This window comes from Balaenoptera ricei, chromosome 9, assembly GCF_028023285.1.
Source record: "Balaenoptera ricei isolate mBalRic1 chromosome 9, mBalRic1.hap2, whole genome shotgun sequence".
NCBI lineage: Eukaryota > Metazoa > Chordata > Mammalia > Artiodactyla > Balaenopteridae > Balaenoptera > Balaenoptera ricei.
Window position 1 is genome coordinate 43,453,673 of NC_082647.1, and position 23,957 is coordinate 43,477,629.

General features: G+C 41.6%; 1 protein-coding gene across 2 annotated transcripts in view; it reads right to left on the bottom strand.

Annotated features, from left to right (window-relative positions):
- Positions 1 to 257: 257 nt before the first annotated feature.
- The window catches only part of NPSR1 (neuropeptide S receptor 1), a 154,573-nt gene continuing 130,873 nt past the window's right edge, over positions 258 to 23,957 (bottom strand). For both annotated transcript variants that reach the window (XM_059932709.1, XM_059932708.1), the window contains 3 exons: positions 12,738 to 12,824; positions 7,497 to 7,677; positions 258 to 348 (listed from right to left, as the gene is read on the bottom strand). In XM_059932709.1, the coding sequence (XP_059788692.1) occupies positions 258 to 348; positions 7,497 to 7,677; positions 12,738 to 12,824 (359 nt within the window). The remainder of the gene's footprint in view (positions 349 to 7,496; positions 7,678 to 12,737; positions 12,825 to 23,957) is intronic.

The window sequence follows — 23,957 nt, forward strand, 5'->3', positions numbered from 1 at the left end:
GGACGGACAGCTGGGAGTGGTGGGGAAAGAAGGGGCATCTTTCCTGGCTGGTGTGAATAGTATGTGACTTCATATTGGCTAAAACTTGCCAATGCAGGTGACACACACTCATTAGGATGTTTTCCTTGTGCATCCCCCAAGTGATGAAAAGTGCAGGGTGGAGCAGTTGGCTCAGGCTTCGTGCACATGCCCAGGGTGCTGATGGGGACCCAGGAGAGCTGATGGGGCTCAGCCTAGCAATACCACTGCCTCAGGGTCTACATGAATTCTGGCTTGGACAGAATCTGCATCTCATGCCTCTCAGTTCTCTCCCGACATGTCATTCTGGAATCTCGTGATCTTTGCTCCCTAGAGAAAGAACAGAGCAGAGAGGAAAAATAATTTGACCTGATGAAAAGGGAAGTAGGGATGTTAAGAGCTAACAGTTGGAGATTAACCAAGATGGCGGAGTAGAAGGACGTGCTGTCACTCCCTCTTGCGAGAGCACCAGAATCACAACTGGCTGCTGGACAATCATTGACAGGAAGACCCTGGACTTCACCAAGGAGGATACCCCACGTCCAAGGACAGAGGAGAAGCCACAGTGAGACGGTAGGAGGGGCGCAATCAGAGTAAAATCAAACCCCATAACTGCTAGGTGGGTGACTCACAGACTGGCGAACACTTATACCACAGAAGTCCACCCACTGGAGTAAAGGTTCTGAGCCCCACGTCAGGCTTCCCAACCTGGGGGTCAGGCAACGGGAGGAGGAATTCCTAGAGAATCAGACTTTGAAGGCTAGTGGGAATTGGATTGCAGGACTTTGACGGGACTGGGGGAAACAGAGATCCCACTCTTGGAGGGCACACACAAAGTAATGTGTGCATCAGGACCCAGGGGAAGGAGCAGTGAGCCTGGGGGAGACTGAACCAGACCTACCTGCTGGTGTTGGGGGGTCTCCTGCAGAGGCGAGTGGTGGCTCTGTTTCACCGTGGGGATAAGGACACTGGCAGCAGAGGTTCTGGGAAGTTCTCCTTGGCGTGAGCCCTCCCAGAGTCTGCCATTAACCCCACCAAAGAGCACGGGTAGGCTCCAGTGTTGGGTTGCCTCAGGCAAAACAGCCAACAGGGAGGGAACCCAGCCCCACCCATCAACAGTCAAGTGGATTAAGGTTTTACTGAGCTCTGACCGCCACAGCAACAGGGAGGGAACCCAGCCCCACCCATCAACAGTCAAGTGGATTAAAGTTTTACTGAGCTCTGACCGCCACAGCAACAGTCAGCTCTACCCACCACCAGAGCCTCCCATCAAGCCTCTTAGATACCCTCAACCACCAGAGGGCAGACAACAGAAGCAAGAAAAACTATAATCCTGCAGCCTGTGGACCAAAAACCACAGTTACAGAAAGATAGAGAAGATGAAAAGGCAGAGGGCTATGTACCAGATGAAGGAACAAGATAAAACCCCAGAAAAACAACTAAATGAAGTGGAGATAGGCAACCTTCCAGAAAAAGAATTCAGAATAATGATAGTGAAGATGATCCAGGACCCTGGAATAAGAATGGAGGCAAAGATTGAGAAGATGCAAGAAATGATTAACAAAGACCTAGAAGAATTAAAGAACAAACAAACAGAGATGACCAATACAATAACTGAAATGAAAACTACACTAGAAGGAATCAATAGCAGAATAACTGAGGCAGAAGAACGGATAAGTGACCTGGAAGACAGAATGATGGAATTCACTGCTGCGGAACAGACTAAAGAAAAAAGAATGAAAAGAAATGAAGACAGCCTAAGAGACCTCTGGGACAACATTAAACGCAACAACATTCGCATTATAGGGGTCCCAGAAGGAGAAGAGAGAGAGAAAGGAACAGAGAAAATATTTGAAGAGATTATAGTCGAAAACTTCCCTAACATGGGAAAGGAAATAGCCACCCAAGTCCAGGAAGCGCAGAGAGTCCCATACAGGATAAACCCAAGGAGAAACACGCCGAGACACATAGTAATCAAAGTGGCAAAAATTAAAGACAAAGAAAAATTATTGAAAGCAGCAAGGGAAAAACGACAAATAACATACAAGGGAACTCCCATAAGGTTAACAGCTGATTTCTCAGCAGAAACTCTGCAAGCCAGAAGGGAGTGGCATGATATACTTAAAGTGATGAAAGGGAAGAACCTACAACCAAGATTACTCTACCCGGCAAGGATCTCATTTAGATTTGATGGAGAAATCAAAAGCTTTACAGACAAGCAAAAGCTAAGAGAATTCAGCACCACCAAACCAGCTCTACAACAAATGCTAAAGGAACTTCTCTAAGTGGGAAACACAAGAGAAGAAAAGGACCTACAAAAACAAACCCAAAACAATTAAGAAAATGGTCATAGGAACATACATATCGATTATTACCTTAAACGTGAATGGATTAAATGCCCCAACCAAAAGACATAGACTGGCTGAATGGATACAAAAACAAGACCCATATATATGCTGTCTACAAGAGACCCACTTTAGACCTAGGGACACATACAGACTGAAAGTGAGGGGATGGAAAAAGATATTCCATGCAAATGGAAATCAAAAGAAAGCTGGAGTAGCTATACTCATATCAGATAAAATAGACTTTAAAATAAAGAATGTTACAAGAGACAAGGAAGGACACTACATAATGATCCAGGGATCAATCCAAGAAGAAGATATAACAATTATAAATATATATGCACCCAACATAGGAGCACCTCAATACATAAGGCAACTGCTAACAGCTATAAAAGAGGAAATCGACAGTAACACAATAATAGTGGGGGACTTTAACACTTCACTTACACCAATGGACAGATCATCCAAAATGAAAATAAATAAGGAAACAGAAGCTTTAAATGACACAATAGACCAGATAGATTTAATTGATATATATCGGACATTCCATCCAAAAACAGCAGATTACACGTTCTTCTCAAGTGCACACGGAACATTCTCCAAGACAGATCACATCTTGGGTCACAAATCCAGCCTCAGTAAATTTAAGAAAATTGAAATCATATCAAGCATCTTTTCTGACCACAACGCTATGAGATTAGAAATGAATTACAGGGAAAAAAACGTAAAAAGGACAAACACATGGAGGCTAAACAATACGTTACTAAATAACCAAGAGATCACTGAAGAAATCAAAGAGGAAATCAAAAAATACCTAGAGACAAATGACAATGAAAACACGACGACCCAAAACCTATGGGATGCAGCAAAAGCAGTTCTAAGAGGGAAGTTTATAGCTATACAAGCCTACCTAAAGAAACAAGAAAAAGCTCAAGTAAACAATCTAACCTTACACTTAAAGAAGCTAGAGAAAGAAGAACAAACAAAACCCAAAGTTAGCAGAAGGAAAGAAATCATAAAGATCAGAGCAGAAATAAATGAAATAGAAACAAAGAAAACAATAGCAAAGATCAATAAAACTAAAAGTTGGTTCTTTGAGAAGATAAACAAAATTGATAAGCCATTAGCCAGACTCATCAAGAAAAAGAGGGAGAGGACTCAAATCAATAAAATCAGAAATGAAAAAGGAGAAGTTACAACAGACACTGCAGAAATACAAAGCATCCTAAGAGACTACTACAAGCAACTTTACGCCAATAAAATGGACAACCTGGAAGAAATGGACAAATTCTTAGAAAGGTATAACCTTCCAAGACTGAACCAGGAAGAAATAGAAAATATGAACAGACCAATCACAAGTAATGAAATTGAAACTGTGATTAAAAATCTTCCAACAAACAAAAGTCCAGGACCAGACGGTTTCACAGGTGAATTCTATCAAACATTTAGAGAAGAGCTAACACCCATCCTTCTCAAACTCTTCCAAAAAATTGCAGAGGAAGGAACACTCCCAAACTCATTCTATGAGGCCACCATCACCCTGATACCAAAACCAGACAAAGACACTACAAAAAAAGAAAATTACAGACCAATATCACTGATGAATATAGATGCAAAAATCCTCAACAAAATACTAGCAAACAGAATCCAACAACACATTAAAAGGATCATACACCACGATCAAGTGGGATTTATCCCAGGGATGCAAGGATTCTTCAATATACGCAAATCAATCAATGTGATACACCATATTAACAAATTGAAGAATAAAAACCATATGATCATCTCAATAGATGCAGAAAAAGCTTTTGACAAAATTCAACACCCATTTCTGATAAAAACTCTCCAGAAAGTGGGCATAGAGGGAACCTACCTCAACATAATAAAGGCCATATATGACAAACCCACAGCAAACATCATTCTCAATGGTGAAAAACTGAAAGCATTTCCTCTAAGATCAGGAACGAGACAAGGATGTCCACTCTCACCACTATTATTCAACATAGTTCTGGAAGTCCTAGCCACGGCAATCAGAGAAGAAAAAGAAATAAAAGGAATCCAAATTGGAAAAGAAGAAGTAAAACTGTCACTGTTTGCGGATGACATGATACTATACATAGAGAATCCTAAAACTGCCACCAGAAAACTGCTAGAGCTAATTAATGAATATGGTAAAGTTGCAGGATACAAAATTAATGCACAGAAATCTCTTGCATTCCTATACACTAATGATGAAAAATCTGAAAGAGAAATTATGGAAACACTCCCATTTACCATTGCAACAAAAAGAATAAAATACCTAGGAATAAACCTACCTAGGGAGACAAAAGACCTGTATGCAGAAAACTATAAGACACTGATGAAAGAAATTAAAGATGATACCAACAGATGGAGAGATATACCATGTTCTTGGATTGGAAGAATCAACATTGTGAAAATGAGTATACTACCCAAAGCAATCTACAGATTCAATGCAATCCCTATCAAATTACCAATGGCATTTTTTACTGAGCTAGAACAAATCATCTTAAAATTTGTATGGAGACACAAAAGACCCCGAATAGGCAAAGCAGTCTTGAGGCAAAAAAATGGAGCTGGAGGAATCAGACTCCCTGACTTCAGACTATACTACAAAGCTACAGTAATCAAGACAATATGGTACTGGCACAAAAACAGAAACATAGATCAATGGAACAAGATAGAAAGCCCAGACATTAACCCACGCACCTATGGTCAACTAATCTATGACAAAGGAGGCAAAGATATACAATGGAGAAAAGACAGTCTCTTCAATAAGTGGTGCTGGGAAAACTGGACAGCTACATGTAAAAGAATGAAATTAGAATACTCCCTAACACCATACACAAAAATAAACTCAAAATGGATTAGAGACCTAAATATAAGACTGGACACTATAAAACTCTTAGAGGAAAACATAGGAAGAACACTCTTTGACATAAATCACAGCAAGATCTTTTTTGATCCACCTCCTAGAGTAATGGAAATAAAAACAAAAATAAACAAGTGGGACCTAATGAAACTTCAAAGCTTTTGCACAGCAAAGGAAACCATAAACAAGACGAAAAGACAACCCTCAGAATGGGAGAAAATATTTGCAAATGAATCAACGGACAAAGGATTAATCTCCAAAATATATAAACAGCTCATTCAGCTCAATATCAAAGAAACAAACACCCCAATCCAAAAATGGGCAGAAGACCTAAATAGACATTTCTCCAAAGAAGACATACAGATGGCCACGAAGCACATGAAAAGATGCTCAACATCACTAATTATTAGAGAAATGCAAATCAAAACTACAATGAGGTATCACCTCACTCCTGTTAGAATGGGCATCATCAGAAAATCTACAAACAACAAATGCTGGAGAGGGTGTGGTGAAAAGGGAACCCTCTTGCACTGTTGGTGGGAATGTAAATTGATACAGCCACTATGGAGAACAATATGGAGGTTCCTTAAAAAACTAAAAATAGAATTACCATATGACCCAGCAATCCCACTACTGGGCATATACCCAGAGAAAACCGTAATTCAAAAAGACACATGCACCCGAATGTTCATTGCAGCACTATTTACAATAGCCAGGTCATGGAAGCAACCTAAATGCCCATCAACAGACGAATGGATAAAGAAGATGTGGTACATATATACAATGGAATATTACTCAGCCATAAAAAGGAACGAAATTGAGTCATTTGTTGAGACGTGGATGGATCTAGAGACTGTCATACAGAGTGAAGTAAGTCAGAAAGAGAAAAACAAATATCGTATATTAATGCATGTATGCGGAACCTAGAAAAATGGTACAGATGAGCCAGTTTGCAGGGCAGAAGTTGAGACACAGATGTAGAGAATGGACATATGGACACCAAGGGGGGAAAACTGCGGTGGGGTGGGGATGGTGGTGTGCTGAATTGGGCGAATGGGATTGACATGTATACACTGATGTGTATAAAACTGATGCCTAATAAGAACCTGCAGTATAAAAAAACAAACAAAACAACTAATACTAAACTTTCATTGGGTTATTTGTATGGAAATATGTTAATATAAATGTTTCAGACATTACATGAAATTTCAAAAAAAAAAAAAAAAAAAAGAGCTAACAGTTATGGAGAATGTATTAAGAATCAGACATTATGCTAAGCACTTTATATGTAATACCCCTCACCTTCCTTCCCCACCACTCACAGCCCTCCTCCCTACTGGTCAGCACCAGAGCCCAATGGACAGAGACATCACTGGCCAAGAGGTAGGCACTGCTCTTAGCCCCTTTTTACAGGTGAGGAAACAGAGGTTTATGGAAGTTAAATAACTTTTCCTAGGTCACATGTAGCTATGAATCAGCAATGACAACATCAAACCCAAGCCTGAAACCATTCTATGATTCTATCACGGAGACAAGAGGAAAGGGGAGGGGAGGGGAGGGGAGTGCGGCAATGAGCGAGAGGCCAGAGGCAAAGCGGGGCAGGGGATGGTAGCCATTCTAGTACTTATCAATGAATTTTAGGATCATTGAGAAATGCTACCATCCATAATTCTAGAAGGACTTGAAAGATTTTGTCAGTTGATGGAGGAGAGATCCAGTGGAGGGCATCAAACCCAAACCTGAAACCATTCTACAATTCTATATCCTATGGATTTTTCCACCTACTCCCTGTAGCTGTGCAGTAAAACAGCTGAAAAACAGCAGACTGAGTAGATGTGGGAGGGATCTAATTTCAGCTCTGCAACTAATTATTCATATAATCTCAAATGTCATGTAACCTTGTGAGCCTGAATTTATCTGTAAAATGATAATAATGCTTCATGTTCTGCTATCACCAAGGCATTGTATTGCGACAACTCATGTAGAGAAGCTTTGAACTAAAAATAAAAAGGTCTTCTATATGTGACCTGATTAGGATGGTTGCTATAGGAGGTGATGTGATATAGGAGAAAGCATGAGCCATGGATGAGGCTGGATATGAATTTGTCATACTAGCGGAACATTTTTGACCCTCCAGTGTCTCATCTATAATCTGCCAGAGAGCTCTGGCATGAGGAAGACACAGGTTGGAGGTGACTGCAGTGGGCACCCCCATGTCTGACCCAGGCAGGAATGCCCCTTACCCACAAGGGAAGCAGATGGAGCTGCTGAAAACACAGTAGATGAGGGGGTTGATGGCGCTATTCAAGGCCGGCAGGTTCTGAATGATCACAGAGGCATAGAAACGCTCCTTAGTGTTTGGAAGGAGGCTGAAATTGTCCAAGATATCGAAGAGGAAGTACGGACTCCAACAGCAGATGAAGGCTGGGGAGAAAAGAGCCGTTAGCACCATAGCAGCCCACAGCCCAGGGGGCCCTCTGTGTTGGCCCTGATTGCAGCTTCAACTAGGAGCTTCCTTAGCACCTGGAATCTCTCAGAAATATTTAGAACAGTTGTGTGTGTGTTAACATTAATGTCATATTTACTTAAACACACATATCTACACATACATACATTACATCCCACAGATGCATTTCTAAAATTGAGTAAATTTGCTGGAGCTTCTCTATTCGTAAAGGGAGGCTCCAATTTGACCACTGTAGGGACTACTGAAAGGCTGGGAACTGTTCAGCACGGCCTTAGCCTCTCATTCTACACAGTGTGAAAGAAAACCCAGCGAAGCCCTTTGGAGACTCTATGGGAAAAGACAGAAAAGGGAGCACTTTGCCTAGATAGTGACTCCTGATTTGGGGTAGACGAGGGGAAGGATGGTACCTAATGTTTCAAAACACAGCCTGGCTAAGTCACAAGATTCTCAATTTTCTTTTCCATTTCTAAGTCAACCACTCCAGAAAACACCGACCCTATACCTCTTACAAATCAGGTGGTGTGGGTAAGACTCTGTCTGATTTCTGTTTGGATCCAAATCCTCAGAGGAAGGGGATGAGAAATGGAGATCCAGAGTGTGATGGCCAGTTTTATGTGTCACTTTGACTGGGTCATGGGGTGCCCAGATATTTGGTTAAACGTTATGTCTGGTTGTTTCTGTGAGACTGTTTCTGGATGAGATTAACATTTGAATTTGTAGACTAAGAAAAGCAGATTGTCTTCTCCACTATGAGTGGGCATTATTCTATCCACTGAAGTCTTGAATACAATGAAAAGGCTGAGTGGGACTTTCCTGGTGGCTAGTGGTTAAGAATCCACCTGCCAATGCAGGGGACATGAGTTTGAGCCCTGGTCCAGGAAGATCCCCCATGCCACGGACAACTAAGCCTGCGTGCTGCAACTACTGAGCCTGTGCTCTAGAGCCCACAAGACACAACTACTGAGCCCACGTGCCACAACTACTGAAGCCCGCACACCTAGAGCCCATGCTCCACAGCAAGAGAAGCCACTGCAATTAGAAGTCTGCACACCGCAATGAAGAGTAGCCCCCGCTCGCTGCAACTAGAGAAAGCCCGTGCTCAGCAATGGAGACCCAAAGCAGCCAAAAATAAATAAAGAAAAGTTTTTTAAAAAAGAAAATATCTTCCTAACACTGGTTAGGGGAAAAAATTTAAATAAATAAATAAATAAATAAGGCTGAGTGAGAGGCGAGTCACTCTGTCTGCTTGACTGTCTTCTAGCTAAGACTTTGATCTTCTTTTGCCTTCTCACTTTGACTCAGACTGAAACTATACCTTTAGCTCTCCTGGGTCTATAGATCTGGGGACTTCTCAGCTCCACAATCATGTGAGCCAATTGCTTATAATAATCTCTTTACATATATATCTATCTTTTATTTCTCTGGAGAACCCAGATTATTACCACAGAGATATACCTTCTTGGGGTTGACTGGACACAAACATGTGCTCTCCTACTTTCTTGCAACATCCTCTCCACCCTTTTTCTCCCCCTTTCTCACACATAGGATTTTTTCTGCAGAGAAGTCAGGCTTCCTTTACCATCTGGCTGCAGGAACCAACTTTCCTCCGTAACGCTTTGACTGACACATTTTTTACCCCAGACCTTGGCAATCTATTAAAACAGAGCAATTCAAACACAAAGACCACTAAACATTCTGGGCTAAGGTAGTGAAGCCTGGCATTGGCCCAGAATAGTGGTTCAGGGGCATGGAGGGGCAAAGCTTCCATTTGGGGGAATTTTTTAAATGCATGTTTATGTATTTGTGTGTGTTAGGGGAGGGTTCCGGTTTTCCTAGGGATACGGGTCCTCCTGCACGATGCGGGCAGTCCCACCCATGTCCCATACATCCTTCAAATGTTATGTAGCAGAGAACCCTGTTTATAATGACCCCAATCTAGAAACCTAACTCTGTTTTTTATATGAACACAATATTTTAATTAAATACTGAGTCTTCCAGAAGTGTAATTCCCTTGCAAATAGAGGAAAGATTACTTTGTTTAATTTGGAACTTTAGCAGGATTTGCTCACCTGCTGGGAAAATAAAGTCACTGGCAGCAATACTGCTTTATTTTTCACGTCTCCATGAAAACACACCTGCATTGGTTTTCATTTGGAGCTATTACTACTTCACTGGGCTGTGCCCAAGTATTTCTATATTGAAATCTGTGTTATTTTATTATAAATTATTTTCTTTCTATTCCTCCTTTATATTATTGTATATTGATCCTTTAAGAATTACGTTAACTAGATAGTTTTATGTATACATTTCATTTCAGGGTGGTAAAGGGGCATTACAAAATATTTGTTATAGGAAGGAGCGTTTTGGTCTGACTGGGCTGTTGACACTGGCTGACCTCCTTGTGGGCATCGCTGCTCTCTGACTAAAGGGAGCCCAGTGCCTGGGAATATACTCCCTGATTACGAAAGGCTATATTGGCTCTGAAACACATGATAAGTTTCCTAACTCAACATCCAGGGAATGTGTATCTGTGCTTCTGATTATCTGGGAAGGCAAGATAATCTTTGATCTACTTCAGAAGCTTCTGGGAAGGGATTTTGAGCCCTGGTGGGTGGTATATGCTCTATTCCCAGGTCTGCCTGCAGTGTTGTTTTGTGACTATGTTCTGCTCGCTGAGTCACACTCTTTATGGTCTATTTGGCATTTTGCAGTTGCATTTTAGAAAGGTGAGATGGACGGTTCTGGTGATTTGATACGCTAGAAGAGCTAACATGAGAGCTATGCTCCCAGAGCTCCCAAGAGCTGCAAGAAGGGTAGGGAGGGGTAGTATTTGAGCTAAATAAAAAGGAAATGGTACAAATCCCTTTCCTTCTTGCATAACCTCATTCATTCATTCAACTAATATTAATTAAGCACCTAGTGTGCGTGTAACCCCTAAGGCCTTGGTGATAATAATGTAAGGAACACAAAAGCAAAGTCATTGCTCTCATGGATTTCTTATGCCAGCAGGGGAGACAGACAATAAGCAGATCAATATATATCCTATACTGTCAGGTAGAAGTAGAAATATGAAGAAAAATAAGGTCGGGTAAAGATTACAGGAGAGCTATTTAAGACTTATCAAGGAGGTCTTTCTGAAGAGGTGGTATTGTTGGAAAACAAGATGATGTGAGGGATAAGCCATGCCACCATCTGAAGGCAGAACATTTCAGGTGGGGGAAACAGTGCAAGGTATGAACAAGTTGACATTTTGAAGAAATAGCAAGAAAACCAGTGTGACTGTTATAGAATAGGAAAGGGGGAGAGCAGGGGAATGGGGCTGGAGACTTGGCTGGGGGATAGATCACACAGGTCATATAAGACATGGGAAAAAGTAGGACTTTATTCCAATGTAATGGGAAGCTATATGTGGGTATGCAGTGTAGTGATAGTGTCTGATTTACATTTTTAAAAAGATCACATTGGCTGCTTTGCAGGGAAGGAATAAGAGAAGATCAGTTGCAGGTTCCAGGGAGAAGTTGGTGGGAGCTTAGACCAAGGAAATAATTGTATAGATGCTGAGAAATGGTTGGATTCGAGATCTCTTTTGTAGGTAAAGCCTCTGGGCCTTACTGATGGACTAGATATGTGAGGTGGGAGAGAAATAGAATCATGACAGACAGATGATTCTTAGATTTTTGGTGTGGACACTGGGTGAAAGATGCTGTCATTTACTGAACTGGGGACAACAGGAGGAAGAGTTATCTTGCAGGAGGTAGGAGAGCATGCTGAGACTTCTGGGTTTTCATGTCGAGTATGATAAGCTTATTAGAAATTACACACAGAGATTTCAAGTAGAAATCATAGATATAATTTCCAAGCAAAGGAAGAATTCCAAAGAAGGACGAATCAAATGTTGCTTAGAAGTCAAGTAAGGTAAAGATTGAGAATTGATATTTGGCATTTTGTTGGTTGTGGTGACCTTGATAAGGATGTCTTTACTAGAGTAATAGGAAAGAAAGCTAAGAGAAATAGACTCCAGAGAATGAGAGGTGAAAAGTGGTGGAGTTCTGCTAGAAAAGAGAGTGTTAAAGAGGGTTATGGGAGAGTTTATCGAGGGAGCTATTACAGTATGCTTGTGTGCATATGATCCAGGCAAGGGGGACATCTGTGGGGGAGAGGAGATGACTGGAGAAGCAAATCTTGAGTTGGCAGGAAGGAATGGGATACAGGGCTCAAGTGAGCATTTTGGATTTAGAAAGAAGCAGAGACAGTTTATCCATAGTAATAGGAGAAAAGACAGAGATGCAGGTAGGTCCATGGATGTGAAGGCAGGAGAATGAGGAAGTTCTATTCTGGTAGAGTATTTTCTAAGTGAAATAAGAAACAGGATCATTAACTGAGAGGGTAGAAGGTAGAGAAAATTTTGAAGGTTTGAGAATAACAAAGAATGTACACCAATCTGACATAGATTAGGTACTCTAGAAATACCTTTTTTTTTTTTTTTTTCCTGAGATGAGGTGACTTTATGGGTGTTAAGAGTAGGGAGAAAGGAAAAGGAAAGGGAAGACGACAGTAGGGTGGAGAGAAGATAAGGCATCCATTAGGGAAGGATTTATAGTGACCTTGACATTAAATATCCAGAAGAAATGGAATGCCACTTTTGTCTTCCTCTGGTTGATGGACTTCAGCCCTGGGGAGAGTATGCCTTCAGGAAAGCAACTGGGTCAACTGGATGATGGTGAGCATCAGCTTCAACCAGTTATGTCCTAATTAGATTTTCTCCACATTATCCACCCCAGGGCTGTGGTGGACAACAATATTCATAAAGAGAGTGATTAGAAACCAAATGTCAGCCCTTGAAGGAGGCATAGATGGACTGATTAGCTCCACATATTCTTATCTAATCAGACAAAGGTAGAAGTGCCTGTAGACAAATTTTTTAATTGTATGGGCTCTCTACCTACCAGGTTCTAGGTACAAATTTGCTTTTGGAATGTCCACACAGTTCTGCAACAAAAGGAGGGACGTTGCTTACCAAGAATGATGACAATGCTATACTTGATGGCCTTGATTTTTGCCTTTGAGATGAGGCCTCGGTTGGAAATGGTGCACCGCTTTCCATCTGCAGGCACAAAAGGAGAAAGGTAAAATAAATGCTGCTTCTGCCAATAGGAGCATCATAGGTTAGACCCACAGTTGTCATGGGACCACTTCCATCTTCCTCACCTATGCCCAGGAAGACCCCCCTTGGACATTTTCCTAAAGATGGCTCTGGTCTGGATGCTGGAAACTGCTCAGTTTGCAGCTTAATATAAAATGCAAATGCATTGGGACATCCAGACTCTCTCAAGAGGCTTGGCTGGATGCCCTGAATCAACTGAAGCTGGAATTAGCCATGTGACCACAGGGGGCGATGCTGAGACACCCGTCTTGTCCCTTCAGCAACCTAGGGCAAAGCGGTTTGCCTAGAATTGTTACCCCAGACTAGCGTACTCATTTAACTCAGAAACCCTACTCTCAACAAAAGCTCAAGCCAGGGCTATAATAGAAAGCTGTCCCAAATAGGAGCCTGGTTATAACTTTAAGCCTATGTGGGTTGTTTGATAGTAAAACGTGTGTGGGTTAAATATAAGAATCCACTAGAATGTAAGCTTAATGGAGACAGAGACTTTGTGTTGTTTCTGCATCCTCTAAACTTAGTGAATGATTAACAAATATTTGTTGAACGAGTTAATATAAACCTCTCTCTAGTCAAGAAGTAGTGGTAAAACAAATATTGATTAGGATGGGCAGAATTCAGTGCAATAGTTCTTAGTAGAAGGAGTAGTTAGATGACAAATTTGGGGATGGAGATGTTGTACACAGGGTGCCTTGATGTGGGAGAGTTTTTACTGTCAGGGCTTCCACCAGCCCGTATGGTGCCTTTGTGAAAATTGTGTAAAGGTGCCCTCCCTCCGGATATATGCAGACCTGCCCCAGGGCATACCTTCAATGAGGGAGTCATGGATTGAATGCTAGCCCCACACACCCTCAGCTGGGTGCCATTGATTAAGGCTCAAGGGGCACAACTCTAGTGGTGGCCCAGGTCAGAGGCCCACCCAGGGCGCCTAAGTCATATGGAGCAGGGCGGTTATACCCTAGAGGCCAACCACTGTGCTCGCTGGTCCTCACTACATCGTTCAGATTTCACGTTTGAAGCGTATTTAAATCCTCATGGAAACTGGTGTGAAATTTACCTTTGCACTATTTATTCTACCCCCTCTGCAATCCAACGCAGTCCAACCCACCAAGCATAGCACATCTGCTAAGAGATAAGGACTGAACAAGATAGGCTAAAACAGAGTTCCTCTTCTCTAGGAACTTTCAATCCAGCAGGAAAGATCACACACTCCGCACACGGCTGGGTGAGATGAGAATGAGGAAAACCAAAAAACCGACTATGAACGAAGAAGGAAGCCATCCCCCTACCGTTAGGCAGAGGAGGCCGTGTGGCAGAGGCAGAGATTCCCAAGGCAGAGCTGGGGATAGGGGCGTGGGATTGGGAAAGACGTGTGAAGCAGAGGGAACGTCCTCAGCCAAGACACGGAAACAAGAAAATGTAGGAAGCGTTTGGACCTCGGTGAGTCATCTCGCTTGGCTGGAGCCTGAAAGGACGCTGGATTTGAGAGTGGGGAGAAGAACTGAGGCCAAAGTGGGAAGACCTTAAATGTCTCCCTGAGGAGTTTGGGCTGAATTTCTGAGGCAGCTGCAAGCCATCGAAGCTTCTGAGTGTTTTCACAGCGGGAACACTTACTCACTGGAGAGGACAAACGGTTAGCAGGAATCCTAGGAATAAGGGGCTTTTTATGTGCAATGAACTGAAATGCTAATTAGAATTGATTTTTATTTCTTAATGTCTCCCCTGGAAGGCCACTCTTAGGCACTATTAGGGCCTTCAAATCATTCTGTGCATTTCACAGCACCACAAAACTTCAGTGGTGTAAGGAAGCAAATGCTTCAGAAGCATTTACAGCCGTGGTTCTCAAGTGAGGGCAATATTGCCCCCTGGGTTATATTTGGAAATGTCTGGACACATTTTTTTTTTAAATTAATTAATTAATTTATTTATTTATGGCTGTGTTGGGTCTTCATTTCTGTGCGAGGGCTTTCTCCAGTTGCGGCAAGTGGGGGCCACTCTTCATCTCAGTGCGCGGGCCTCCCACTGTCACGGCCTCTCTTGTTGCGGAGCACAGGCTCCAGACGCGCAGGCTCAGTAATTGTGGCTCACGGGCCTAGTTGCTCCGCGGCATGTGGGATCCTCCCAGACCAGGGCTCGAACCCGTGTCCCCTGCATTGGCAGGCAGATTCTCAACCACTGCGCCACCAGGGAAGCCCCATGGACACATTTTTGATTGTCACAAATGTTTGGGTGTGGGTGCTACTGGCATCTAGTGGGCAGAGGCCAGGATGCTGCTAAACATCCTTCAGTACACAGAACAGCCCCTCGCAAAAAAGAATTATCTAGTTCAAAACACTGATAGTGCCAAGGCTGAAAAGCCTTGATTTTCAAGGTGATATCTTGGGAAGGATACAGACTTTAGGGTCAAACCTGAATACACCCTCCAGCTCCACAACTTACTAAAGGTGTCACCTTATGCAAATTGCCTACTGTTTCTAGCCTCAGTTTCCCACTTCCAAAAATGAAGCATAAAACACCAAACTCACAGAGTTATTTTGATAATTAAAATAAAATAATGTATTCAAGATGCCAAGCCCCACACTGAGAATGTCAATTCCCTTATTAGTTCAGATGATGGGTTTTAACGGTATTTCAGGAGGTATGAGCTGCCTTTATGGAAGTGAACAGACGGTATTACCATATACATTTAGATAGGCTATTATACAGTGTTATCTGTATATAGGAATTGTATACATCAAATAATTATCAGGGTGGGATTATAGCCATGGGAGGCAAGTAAAAGACAGCAGATCAAATTGTATCTTTTTGGGTTTCCCTGGTGGCGCATTGGTTAAGAATCTGCCTGCCAATGCAGGGGACACAGGTTCGAGCCCTGGTCTGGGAAGATCCCACATGCCGCAGAGCAACTAAACCTGTGCACTACAACTGCTGATCCTGCGCTCTAGAGTCTGAGAGCCACAACTACTGAAGCCCGTGCGCCTAAAGCCCATGCTCTGCAACAAGAGAAGCCACCGCAATGAGAAGCCCACGCACCGCAATGAAGAGTAGCCCCTGCTCGCCGCAAGTAGAGAAAGCCCACGTGCAGCAACAAAGACCCAATGCAGCCAAAAATAAATAAATAAATAAAATTAATAAATTTATTTTTAAAAAATTGTATCTTTTCAAAGTATCTCCATTTGCTGGACTAACAGCTGGCTCCTAAACAGTATGGCTCTGAAGACTTAGTTGGTTTTTCAGAAAACTTCTCGAGAATGACATTTGTGCTCTGAAATCTGCTTAAAATGGAAACTTGCAGTACTTTCCACAGAGCAAATGGGTGACAATATAATCAACTCCTGCCCTTCGATCTCCCAATGAAATCAGTGAAAAGCATATTTAATCCAACCACTCTAGGAAATGCAAAGCCTCCAGCTCCTAAAGATGGCTCTTCACAGTGAGCTGAGCTACAAAATCCCAGTATTCTCCTTTATTGGGAGATAAAAGGATTATTTCTACTCAGACCTTGGGGCTGAGCTGAGGCCAGAAAAGCAGTGAAATTCAGCTGTCACTGTGCATTAATAGGGGGCAGCCTAGAGGCGGTGGGTTGATTAGATTCAGGACTGGAAGCAGCATGCTGCCTTAGGCTGTCTTAGTTCAAGGATGCAACCCTAGTGGCGGCCCACGCTGAAGGTTTAGTCTCCAAGTGGCCAGTTCCTGCTCCTTACCTTCCCCATGCTTCATGCCCCTTGCAGAGTCACTGGGAACCTATTTTTCTTGTGCACTGAGCCCATGAAGGGGGAGCAGTTGGTATCTAGAGATTTTAAGTGAAGCAGAATTTATTCCTGGTGGGTGGAGGGGCCATCAGTGGACCTACAATGAGTCCAGGTGATTTGTTTGTTAACAAGGAAGACTACCTGGTTAATATTTTTAAATATTTTTTTTTCATATGTTGGGAACTTTATGTACTTCAGGTTTATTTAAAAAATTAAACATTTTAACAGTTATGCCTGATTGCCTGATTTCTAAAATTTTTAAACTTAAAATTCACTTTCAATTTCTGATCATTGATGACCTCTTTATCTACGAATATAACCTGAATATTAACTATTTTTAGCATGTTATGTCTCATCTGCTTAGCTGCAGGACTTTGGCCACTTCCTTTTGTTTTTTATAGGAGGTCATAGCTAGATATGAGGAGGTATGACCTAACTTACCTAACTCACAGCCTTTTCTGTTCCTCAGCTCCTCAGCTCAGGCAGAACCAGGAACCCTGACAGACCTAAAATAATTGTGGCAGAGACAGGTTAGCTATCCACCAAATCCTTTCTTTGCCCCCAGGGCACACAGAGAGACTACATTTCCCAGTCTCCCTTTCAGCAGGGAGGTAGTCATGTGACTAAGTTCTGCGTCTAGGAACATGGGAAGAATCCATATGTACCATTCCCAGGCCTGGCTCAGATAAACCCCCTGAGTAATCCTTCACTCTCTCTTCCCCCCTCCCCAGACTGCTGGATGCTGATGCTAAGCAATACCTTAGCAGCCGTCTGTTAAGAGTGGCAGAATCTCCATCTGCTTGAGTTTCTGAATGACTGTGTATCCATCCCTTTGACCTTTACTGTTAATTGGACTTTAACTGAACAAGAAACAAACTTCTATTTTAAGGCTGCTGTATTTGGGGGTTTCTCTGGTATAGCTTCTAGAGTTTCCTTAACTAAAGCAGAGGTTGGTGCTTCATATGCAGCGCTGTCATAACACAAACCTAAAACATGTGGCATTGGCCTAGTGAGCAGGCAGCAGGTAATAAGGAAACTGATAGGGAAAGCTGGGACACTAGAGATGCATTGGATAGAACCGTTATATATGATGCTTGGGAAGGCAGATTGTGTGCCTACTGAGACTGGACCCCCGGGGAGGGTACAAGGGTGGTGTGGAGTTAGGACTCTCCAGAGAAACAGAACCAATAGGATATATATATGTGGAAATTTGTAATAGAAATTGACTCATGCAGTTATGGAGGCTGAGAAGTCCCATAATCTGCTGTCTGCAAGCTGGAGAACCAGGAAAGCTGGTGGTATAATTCAGCCCAAATCCAAAGGCATTTTCATGGGAGAACTACCAGGGGAGATGATGGTATAAGTCTAAGTCCAAATGCTGGAGAAACAGGCAACCAATGGTATAAATCTCTAAATCCTAGTCTGAAGTCCCAAGAACCAGAAATGCTGATGCGCGAGAGCACGACAAGATGGATGTCCCAGCTCGAGCAAATTTACACTTCCTTTGCCTCTTTATTCTATTCAAGCCTTCAGTGGATTGGATGATTCTCACTGGCATTGGTAAGGACGATCTTCTTTACTTAGTCTACAGATTCAACTGCTTCCAGGAATGCACTCCAGACACACCTAGAAATAATGTTTTGCCAGCTATCTGTCTAGGGCAATCAAGTTGACACAGAAAATTAACTACCACAGTTGATAGACAGAATGTTAATAGTGTGTGTTGATTGCCACCAGCTGTGTTTAGCAAGTATTAAAAAAAGAGATGAACTCAGACAAGAGTTGGTTGGTTTATGAACAAAAATGAAAGGAAGTTAAAAGAATGTTCTAAAAGTTGGAATCTTGTAGAGTTGCAAGGGTCAGTTGCTCCTAGCCCCTCGTAGCACCAGCTATATACTTTGCGTGGCCGGGTACAAAATGAAAATGCGAATGTGTATACCTTCTGAGTGTGCAGGTCTTGTGCCGATGAAGCCTGAACCCAAATTCAGTTATTACAGTGAGGGGTTTAAACCAGCAATGAGGGGAAGATCAGACTAAGGATGTGGCCTCCCACCTATGGTTTTAGGTGGCCTCAAGCTAGCTTCTATTCAGTTAGGGGAAAGGGATTGGATGAGGAAGCAAAGAAACAAGTCAGGCCTGAGAATTATTTTCAGAAAGACTTTTTGAATATGATTGCTGGCATGTGAAACTGACTGGAAGCAAATAAATCAGAAGTCTACTAAGTTTTTTAGGAATGATATTGCCAGATGAACCATGAGGTTTATATTTTTGTCAATACTTAGAAATAACAGACTTCAAAATTTTTACCAGTCCTGTGAGTGGAAAATTGTATCTAATTGAAGTTTAAATGGGCACTTTCCTGATTTATCAATGAGGTTGAGAATCTTATTTTTGGCTATTTCTCTTTTCCCTCCTGTGAAATGTCTGTTTGTGCCTTGCTCATTTTTCTTCTATTTATCTTTTTAAAAAATACATTTGATTGATTTTTAGGAGTTCTTCATACATTCTTCATACATTTTCCCAGATTACGTGTTGCAAATAGCTTCTCCCACTTTTTGGTTTGACTTTTAAATATAAATAGAGTCAAATTTATCCATCAGTTTTTTGGTTTAATGTACCTTGTATCTTGTATCTCGTTTAAGAATTCCTTTATTCTAATGTCATAAAAATAACACCCTACATTTTCTTTAAAAATTTTTAAAAGTCTTACATTTCACATTTAAGTCTATAATTTCCTGGAATGTAATTTTGCCTAAGAATTGAGGTGAAGTTCCAATTTCATTTCTTTCCCTATGATCTTCTGACATGTATCAAGTTCTCATTCATATGTAGTTCTATTTGGGGTCTGTTTTATTTTCCATTTTTCTATTGAATTGTGTCAATACCACACTCTATTAATCATTCTAACTTTATGATAAATCAGTATTTCGTACAGTAAACCTCTACTACCTTGTTCTACTTCTCCAGAACTGTCTTCATGGCTTTTTATTGGCTCTTGAAATTTCCACGTATGTTTTTAAATTGGCTTGTCAAGCTCAATAAAATGTCCCATTTCAATTTTGATTGGAACTGCATTAATCTGTAGATCATTTGAGGAGAATTGACATCTTTATGGTACTGAATCTTACTATCCACGAACATGCTATAAGTGTCATTTATTTATATATGTATATATATATATTTTTTTTTAACTTTGGGTTTATTTATTTATTTATTTATTTATTTATTTATTTATGGCTGTGTTGGGTCTTCATTTCTGTGCGAGGGCTTTCTCTAGTTGCGGCAAGTGGGGGCCACTCTTCATCGCCATGCGCGGGCCTCTCTTGTTGCAGAGCACAGGCTCCAGACGCGCAGGCTCAGTAATTGTGGCTCACGGGCCTAGTTGCTCCGCGGCATGTGGGATCTTCCCAGACCAGGGCTCGAACCCGTGTCCCCTGCATTGGCAGGCAGATTCTCAACCACTGCGCCACCAGGGAAACCCTGTATATATTTTTCATAAAGTTCTTTATGTCTTTTGCTGAAGGTGTTGTTTGCAGAGAAGCCATTATACTCTCATGTACTGATGAAGAAAGGTACTTAATGGGCTTATTTCAAGTTCATTTAGTTAGAGGTGAACAGGACTCTAACCCAGTTCCTAATCCGAAGATTTTTCTTCACCTCGTTCTGCCCCATTTAATTGGAAACATGTACTTTGGATATACCTATACTTTGGACAGACTCAGTTATATCAGATATGTTATACTTCATCTATTTCATGGGTGCACCTCCCCCATCTCCTGCCCCCATGCGATAAATGTTCTGTTTTATAGGAGTAAACACCCCTGGGCATCAAGAGCAAGCTCATTTATGAAAGATAACCTACGGAATTGGAAACCTCATATTCTCTACCTCTCGCCTTCCACGCACTTGTTTTTGGGAAAGTCTGTAGATCATTTATTAAATAGTTCTTTCTTTTCCTTTCTGTCAGCCTTTGAGGGGGAGAAATAGACATACTTGCCAGAAAGAAGAGTGATTCTTAAACTTGAATTTTGCAGCCCGTGTTTACAAAGTGAGCTTCTGTTCACACTAATCATTGCTTATGTCCCCTCATTGATGAGCAGTAATCCTGAGGTACTAACACCACTGGAGATCCTACTTACCAGCCAACTCCAGAGCTACTTGGCTGTAATGACAGATAGAAAACCAAGTGGGTTCTGCTTATGAATAAGATATAGAGAGTATACAGGCTTTTGAAACCACCATCTGCCTGCTCCTCATTCCAGAAAGGGGTCAGTGATGGTGATATAAAGATATAGACAACTAAAAAATAGGTGTGATGGACATATAAACTTGTATTAAAGAATAAAAACTGACTGTAGCCACTTCCACCTTTGGGGAGGAGTAATGGCATACTGTGTATCAGTGGAAAAATGGATCTCTGTGTGGCTTTGTAATATCTCAGGGACTAGAGGATGGGGGAAACCCAAGAGTGCAGGGACTGGAAAATCGAGTAGCAGCGAGATATGGGGCACTCTGGGGAGAGACAGGGGCCCAACCACAGTGGTGAGAGGCCTGCTGAGAAAAAAGGGGTGGGAGACACCCCGGGTGGTGGGGTAGCTGACAGAATGTGGAAACTTGTCATCACCTCAAACCTAAGGAAAATAAGGTGAATTCCATGGTTCATTGGACCAGGAGCAGAGGGGACAGAAGAGCTGTTGGAGGTGAGACAGTGGGGTAAGAACCCAGAGGGACAGGGAGAGAGGACATAGCAGTCTCCTGGAACTGGCAGAAACCACAGGACAAGGGTTTAAAGCAATCTGATTTAAATCTGAAAGTACAGGAAGACCTCAGCCTACTTAAACAAAATTAGGTCACCTTTTAGATTTTTAAATATATCAAAACAAAACACTTCGGGAGATGACTCTGGAATAGTGCTCTGAAGGCCAAGCACAGCAGGGAGACTGGTGAAAGACAGCCATGCCAACAATCCTGTTTGGGTTTTTTAATTAAAAAAATGGTTTGTTTGGTTTTTTTTAGCTTGAGCTCTTTTTTCAGTCATTCACCACCTTCCTTTCTGTCTGTCCTTCTTTCTGAGAGGGAGCTTGATGTAGAGGAGAAAACATAGGCTTTCTAGCCAATCATATGTGCATTTGAATCCTGCTGTGTCATGCGCTACCTATGAAAACAAGCAAATTGCTTTACCCTCGAGCCTGTCTTCCATGTGCAAAAGATAGACGATAATATCACCTTTCAGGGTTCTGTAAGGATTCAGGGAGGTAAAGTATGGAAAGGACCCAGAAGTGGCTGACAGTAAGTGCTCTGTCTGTCCCTCTGTCTTGTCAGTGTGTGTTGACAGACGGAACAAACAAATGGATGGTGGCCAGATCATATTTAAGATGGAACTCTGACCCACACTCTGCAGCAACCAGCCCAGGAAACCAACCCATTATCTACAGTAAGCAGACCAGGAAGCCAACCTGCTATGTGCAACTCAGACTTGGAGGAAGTCAGACCACTGTCTCTATCTCGCAGTCCATAAGCCAAATAAGAATACCTGTAACAGTCTACCCCAAATAGCCAAGACTTGATAAATGACTGACAGCTTCTTTAATATTTGCCCCTATTTTTTACTTAAAGCCATCCTGAGAAAGCCAAATATACACCCGTAACCCATCACACAGGATGCCATGCTTCTAGTCAGCGCACTTACAGCTGCCACATGCCAACAGCCACCAATCAGGACGTACTGGAGGCTTTCTCACTCCACTGCCTGCTTTTGTATTTCTGCCAAGAGACAAGTGATGGTGGCTGAGTCCCTTGCTGTAGCAAGCTTTGAAAAAATAGCCTTTGTCTATTCTCATTTGGTTGGTCTTTGTTTATTTCCACCATCTCTTTTTTTTTTTTCCTGACTCTTCTCCTGTTATGGACTGAATGTTTGTGTCCCCACAAAATTCATAGGTTGAAGCCCTAACCCCCAATGTGATGGTATTCGGAGATGGGGCCTTTGGAAGATAGAGTTAGATGAGATCACGAGAGCAGGAACCCTATAATGGGATTAGTGCCCTTATGAGAAGAGACATTAGAAAGATTTCTCTGTCTCTCTCCTCTCTGCCATGTGAGGAGATAGCAAGAAGGCAGCAGCGGACATCTGCAATCCAAGAAGAGAGCTCTTACCAGCAACAGAACTGACTGGTACCTTGATCTTGGGTTTCGAGTCTCTAGAACTGGGATAAAATAAATTTGTTGTTTAAGCCACTCACTGTGGTATATTGCTGTGGCGCCTGAGCGTACTAAAACATCCTCCTTTTCTCTATGCATCCTTCCAACCCAAAGCTCTGGACCTTCCAAAGCCCTCTGGTCCCACTACATTTGATCTGTTCACCATCACACTAGGGTCATGCACTCTGTTAAGTGACAACTCACTTGAAAAGCTCCCCAGGCAATGCAATGATATATCTATATATCTATACAGATATGTATAATTTAAAAATTAATATGATTTCCATTTGTAAAAGATAGAAGATAATTTTTACGAAATGAATATATGTATACAGTCTCAGCGTTAGACCTCTCAGTGTCCAAGCACAAAAAAAAAAAAGAAGAAAATAAAAATCAACTAAGATTCTACCACTCAGACATAATCACTATAACATTTAGTATTTGTCCTCCCTGACATTTTCTGTCTATCTATGCATCCAGCTATCATCTCTCTGTACATGCACTTATATATTCTATTGTATATTATATATTCACACATTTATAAAGGCAACACCATACAGCTTTCTCCTTCTTAGTCTAATACATCGTAACCATCTTTCTAAGGCAATAAGTATACTATACAATAATTTTTAGAGCTGTAGTATTTCATTGTATGGCTGTATAATTAATGTACTTAATCCCTCATTGTAGGATGTTCATACCTTTTTCAATTTTTCCTGATTATAAACAATAATTCGTATATTTTCTTTTCTTTCCCTTAATCAGTAGTTTATTTCCTTATAGCATATAAGGTAGCAATCATGTGTATTTATTTTTTTACTTATTTACCTATCCATCTATTTCCAAATAGTTGGTTAGTTTTCTCAACAACACTAATTTTCAAACAATCTCTATTTTCCCATCAGTCTGAACTACTTCATCATACCCTAAATACCTTAGGTTTCCTTTAGAGTTTCTGTCCTGTTCTATTCCCCCTCAACAACTATTTGGTGTATTTCTTTGATATCTGATATAGGAAGGATGCCTTCATCCATCTTTTTTTTTCAGACAAATATTCTGATCTTTGACCATCGCCAGCCACCCACAAAGAATAAAATGAATGTATCCTCTCTGATTACTCTTGTTC